This window comes from Populus euphratica, unplaced genomic scaffold (genome assembly GCF_000495115.2).
Source record: "Populus euphratica unplaced genomic scaffold, PopEup_1.0 scaffold726.1, whole genome shotgun sequence".
NCBI lineage: Eukaryota > Viridiplantae > Streptophyta > Magnoliopsida > Malpighiales > Salicaceae > Populus > Populus euphratica.
The window spans coordinates 41,921-48,345 of record NW_011500589.1 but is presented as its reverse complement, the minus strand read 5'-3'; the positions used below and the strand labels follow the sequence as shown (position 1 = coordinate 48,345).

The 6,425-nt window shown below is 31.7% G+C and overlaps 1 protein-coding gene and 1 long non-coding RNA gene across 2 annotated transcripts; one reads left to right on the top strand and one right to left on the bottom strand.

Annotated features, from left to right (window-relative positions):
- Positions 1-293: 293 nt before the first annotated feature.
- On the bottom strand, positions 294-4,039 carry AILP1 (aluminum induced protein with YGL and LRDR motifs). The gene is made up of 5 exons (XM_011012443.1): positions 3,763-4,039; positions 1,301-1,541; positions 1,088-1,208; positions 780-889; positions 294-603 (listed from the first exon to the last, which is right to left on the bottom strand). The coding sequence occupies exons 1-5, from the start codon at positions 3,963-3,965 to the stop codon at positions 568-570; spliced, it is 711 nt and encodes a 236-aa protein (XP_011010745.1). The 5' UTR covers positions 3,966-4,039; the 3' UTR covers positions 294-567.
- Positions 610-940, top strand: LOC105115529 (uncharacterized). The gene is made up of 2 exons (XR_840359.1): positions 610-703; positions 738-940. It is a non-coding gene; the product is annotated as an uncharacterized LOC105115529 (long non-coding RNA).
- Positions 4,040-6,425: the final 2,386 nt, after the last annotated feature.

Here is a 6,425-nt window from a genome sequence, read left to right as displayed (position 1 = left end):
TATTCCAAACCCAATTACACACACACACACACACACACACACACACACACATACACACACTAATTCATTGATGAGGGTTTAGCAAAAGGGGTCAGGCAAGCCGAAGCTGTCCGTGTCTGTTAATGTAATCCTAATATAGTTTAAATCCAGAAATGAATGCATGGTGGTGCTAATGGTCTTGCTGGAGGACCATTAGTGTTATCATTTATGAGGGACATGCCACCATGGCTTTAATGGAAAGTATCTTCGAGCTTGAAGGCCTTGATTGGGGCAGAAGTCGGATTGAAGACGCATTGGAGATGGAGAAATCTCATTATCAAGCCACCAAACAAACTTTATTGCACTAGAAAAGATAGCTGTACATATTACAGGGAGGAAATGGATCGGAGCTACCTACAAAGGAGTTGGAGCTATTCTTTCACAAACATACTAGTGCATTCTACAAAGAGTCAAACTCATTCAACTATTCACGTGGCCCCTCATGTTGAACTCACAACCACATAAAAGCCCTTTTTCCCTTCGTCGGAATACTTAGATTCTTAAGATTTTGGCGGAGAAGACAGTCGCCTATTTTGTGGCTGCGAGAACTGCTGGTCCCTCCACCTGAAATTCATGCCGTCGTCATTGTTAATCAGTAGAACCAAATGAGACTCACAGAGAAACAGGTGGTTTAAATAAATTTCTAAGCTCTACTGATTCATATATATGGACAACCGATTTGCTAGCTTCTTTTGTACACCGCCGTGTGTGACAAGTCACCTTGATGTTTAATTAATTACCTTAAATGTAGCACCCCAGATCTCTTCCTCCTTGGCCGGAACTGCAGTGATCTTGTTTTTAGGATTCTCAAAGCTTCTCAGTTCTCCAACTGCAGTGGAGAAGAAGCATCCTGCAAAATCCAGTAGCCTTGTCAGGTAAAAAAATAAAAATAAAAATAAAATCCCATTCCTCCTTGCACATGCTCTCTTTTATGTTGTTGCAATAGCACTCAACTAATGGATCGACACGAGCAATCAATCAATGGTAGTTGGTCCGCATGAGACAAGACTAGACTCGCATATTATATTATAATTTTTATCACACCCACCTTGAGGAAAAGAAGCAAGTGACTTGCCACAAGCACCCTTCAGCAAATCAATATTGTCTGCGAAAGCAACGTATCCATCAGCAGTGATTCCCCAATACAGAGGAACCTTACCAAATTGGTCCTGTAAAAAAAATACCAACCCCATTTGTATTTAGAAACCAACCGAATATCTTAACTTCACCAAGGCATTTCGTAGGTATGAAATCGACTTACAGAAGCCACAAATAAAGTGGAAGTGGACTTGTCGAAGACAATGAATGCAAAGCTCCCACTAAGGTGACCAACAACGTGGTTAGGAGGGTAAGGTGCCCGATCACGAAGAGCCTTGTAAGCCTCAATGACCAATATCACCTCGTTCGCAGACTTGGCTAGGCCATATTGCTGCCTTAGGCTACCCAAGTTGTCTAGAGCTCCCTCAAACAAGCAGTAGATCTCATCCTTGACTGCAAATGATCTGTCATTTTTAACATCCCCGGCCCCCACCCAAAAAAAAAAATTAGCCATAGGGAATTTCTAACAAATTGGAAGAGCAACAACGGTTGATGGCGAGCACATTATATATTTATTAAATCACCAATTTATTAGCAGTTCAATCATAACAATTGCATAGACAGGCATACACGCACTTAGTCTCAACTTGAAACCCTTTTTTCTTGACCTAGCGAAGGTGCAATCTTTACAAGGCAACAGACAAAAATCTGGCCATAAAGTCTAACAGGTCATCCAGCCCACCTACCAGAACCACGGATTTTTCCCATCATCCATGAGCTAACCCGGATTCCTAGGATAAGCTGGGACCATCTTGGGTCCCGCATGCAAACCCAAGTCACCTTATCCTTATCTAGTTATCCATCCCCTGTCCATGCCTCGAAAGAACTGAAGAAAAGATGACAGGGAAAACCCACTTGATGTTATCACATCATACTTCATAAAGATGACAGGGAAAGCCCACTTGATGTTATACCCATAAAAATATATATATATTAAAAGTTGCACCTAACTTTCCACCTTGTTGGCCAGGGACGCTGCTTTCTCTGAAGTCTCAAGTAAGAGGACTTAAATTCCCTCTAAAGAGTTGAGAAGTATTTTTCTTACATCAAAATCGATTGAGGTGGAATCACATTCTGACAACTTGTTCAATTTTTAAATAAGAAAAGTAGTAACTTCCGTCCTCTATGGCATTATTTCCATGATCAATTTCTAAAACATCGAGACAAATATAGCCTAGTTTTATTTATAATTTTTTTTTAATTTAATAAAATAACTTAAATTTATGTAGTTATCACATGACATAATAAGATGGCAATGACATACGAAACCAAATTTCAAAATATACACAGGAAGTGGGACCAATTGGTTTGAATGCTAGTTGTGACTCCCCTATAAAACGACAACGTTATGTGTAAACATGATCGAACCGTCCACGTTATCCAAGGTCCACGTGTTGGGCTCAGACATCCAGAATCTATTGTCCCGTCAAAGACATTTTTAGACGCGTGTGGCTTGATATTCAGTGGAATATGATAAAGTCTCTTGGAAACGTATGTACGCTTGATTCCGTGTATACAACTACGTGGCAGTCATGCAATGATATGATGATGATGTAACTGACCCCACAAAACACAATCCCCTTGACAACAGAGATGGGCCAAACCACTCGTGACTTTACTTTTATGATTGTGTTAGTGAAAATCACGGCCATAGAATTAAGTTGCATCAGTTTAAATAGTTTAATTTAGATTAAAAAATTCAATTAAACTTTTTTTTTTTTTATTTTGATCCACACTAAAATATACAACTAAACCGATTTGTCCGGTTTTACATTTGTTAAAATCAAATAAATTCAATTTAAATCAATAAATTTATAATTTATAATAAGTTTCTTTTTTTTTTTCATCAGTTTTCTTTGGTTTCTTTCAATTTAAATCGGGGTGGTTTATTAGTTTCTAGAATTTAAAACCAAACTCCAACCAAAATCTTTTAAAAGATTTTATTAAATTTTTTTAACAAATTCAAAAAATCGTTTAATTCAGTTAATTTCAAATCAAATTTTAAAGATATTTCAAATAATTTGATTAATTTGCCCACTCAACCTGAAATCTCTAAGTAATCACTAATTAAAGGAGCACTACAAGATTCTTCAAAACAAATACAACATTTAAAATAAATTGCTTACATGACTTGATTTAGACAAACAAACAATCGACACATAATTAACTGATTTTTATTTTCTTGGAAATCTAAATTAGTCTAATTTTTGTTTCATATTTTTTAATTTGAACGATAAGGATCAAGTAACTTTGTTGCAGAATATACGAAAATTTAAAAATTTACCCAATAATCTATTTAAAAAGATTATTATTTACCTTAATTTCAACAGTCTTTTACTTATAATCTACTTTTTCATTAATTAATTAATAAAATTACTATCTAATAATTCGTATGATCGATCATCTATGCCTTAATAGAATGTTGACTTCTGTAGGACGGCAAGTGAAGAAGGTTGATAAAGAATCAACCCTCCGTTCAATCACCGCCAATCCAACGGCCAAGATCTTCCACTCAAACTACAATTCGCGATTTAGTAGCGTTGCGTTATCCTTAAATAGACACGTGGCATAACGATGATTAATGAGAGCGTTTCTCTATTTTTTAGGTACTGTTTAGTTAATTACCTCGGAAGCAGCATGGACTCGTTGTGGTGAGTGAAGGCCACCTGCGAGTCGTCTCCGACCCGCACCGACACGGCGGATGAGTTGGTGTCAACGAATCTCTTAACCAGAGCATCCGCCGAGATCTTCGGCGACGGAGTCCGGCTTCCCGCTGCCACAAGCTCGTCGGGAGGCGACACAATCGCGCTGCTAAACACTCCTAACATTTTCTTAAAATAAAAAAAAATTATTTTCTTTTGCAAGAAATACACACAGCTTTGGACATGGAATCATCAGCGGTAGAGGCGTCGGGATTTATAGGAAAATTTGACGAGGGTATGTCGTAATTTCATTTATTTTGGGGAGTTTTTATTATGATGTTGTATAGTACAATGGGGACATGTAACGTGGGGGCCACAGGGGCGATGATTCTCGGGCGTCAGATGACGTGGAAAAGGTTGTGGGACCCATTTTTGATGTTTTTGTCTGATTGTGATAAAATTTCACGGGAGAGATATTTATGAAAAATTGACTGTTTCTTTAAATGTTTTTTTTATTTTAAAATATATTAAAATTATATTTTTTTATTTTTAAAAAATTATTTTTAATATTAATATATTAAAATAATTTAAAAATATTAAAAATATATTAATTTGAAGTAAAAATAATAAAAATATTTAAATATTTTTAAAATATAAAAATGAATAAGATTTTAATAAGGTATAGAAAGAACTAAGTTTTTATAATTACGGTATATTTTAATTGTAGGAGAATTGTTTGATTTAAGTGATTATCTTATATGTTTTTATTTGTTTATTTTTTGGGTTAAATTTAGTATTTTGTTTTAAAAATTAAATTAAATTAAATTAAATTAATAAAATATAAACATAAAATATTCATTTTATAATATTTATTTGCTCGCTTTTTAGGTTATTATTCATATAATATGTGCAACTTCTTTCGATATCATCATTTTTTCATAATAACATTATAGTTATTTTGATGAGTTTTTTCTAGTATTGAGTTTCTAATAATCTTGTTTTTCCTTTCTTATGGAGTATAATAATACTGATAATTTCTTTTTCTATTGTTATTTATTGTCATTTTTTTTATTTATTATTAATGTTCTTTTTAATCATATTATAAGAGTGACTATATTTATTAAACTCAGTCAAGTTAATAACTCATATCTTATATTTTTTTTATTTTTTTTTAAAAGCTAGTTTTATCTAAATATATTTTTTATATTAGAAAAAATTTAACCTTATTGCACCGTATTGTGTGCAACCTATCTAATAATTTGTATTTTATTTTTTATTTTTCTAAAATTTAAAATTTAAAATTAATATTGAAATTTAAAACATATTTAATTATGTTTTGTTAGGGTAATGAGAGAATCCAAATCCCTTTTTGCTTTTCAAGGAAATGATTAATTGTGGAGTTAATTTAGGATAATATATATTTTTTTTATAATAAAAAATATTTTCAAATCTACTTGTGTTAGGATAAAGTAACAATGACTCCCAAAATTTTAGAACTTTTTAAAATTGATGCTGGTTTCCCAAAAGCTTTCAAAATAGTTTTGGAAAAATGCCCCAAACCCAAAATTAAAATGTTGCACATTTGGGCTCTCTAAAAGAAATTAATAATTTATTGGTGCTTGTTTTACAAAAAATCACTAACTTGAACAATATTTTTTTTAACTTTATTTTTTAATATTAAATTTATTTATTCTGATCTTATAATTTTAATCAGGAGTTTGACAAGTTAATTTTCCAAAAGTTTTCAATAAAGTTTTTTTATTGATTTATTTTTTTAATTTTATTATTTAATATTTGATTAATATAAAATTAAACTTTATATTGATTAAGTCACAAATTTGGCAGGTTGACTTAAGTTTTTTAATTAATTTTTAAAAAATTTATTATTTAATATTGAGTTAATTGATAATCAAGTTTCATAATTTATTTTAATTTGTTTTATACAAGGTTATTTCAATTACATGATCTGCATTGAGAGTTTAACATGTGAACTCGATTTGACTAGAGTTATTTTTTTTTATTTTTTTAGTTTTAGATTTAATATAAAACTGATTAGAAATTACGTTTTATAATTTATTTTAAATTAATTAAAAATTAAATTTTATATTAAAATTATCCAAATTTTATCACTCAAGATTTGAATTTAAATCCATCAGTTAATCAAATCAATTTTTATATAATTTATTTTTTTTTATATTAAAAAACATGTTAACTAACATTAACCGAATCCGAAGCATATAGCATGCAAATGATCTAGTGGCGTTCAAACACCAAAGCTTGAAGTATTAAAAAGGAAAAAGAGGCACTCTCAATTAAATACGTGACTCTTTCCTCAATCCTTTCTTCAATTCTCTAAATAAAGATAATATAATAAATCTTGGGCAGGACTAGATTCTTTCTTAGTTTCAGAGCCAAAATTAATATGAAAAATTACACTACAATGTTTCCCTTGCTACAAGTTGACTTGAATTTCGAAACACGATGAGTTCGAATTTATGTATATCGTTCAAAGTTAATTTCACGAATTCCAACCACCGAAAACCGATTTATCAGCATAAGTATTTTTTAAATTTATCAATTTTGTAATTGCATTTGCACGCCCCCCTCCTCTGAAGCCTGGCCTGGCACACATTTTTCATTGTTTTT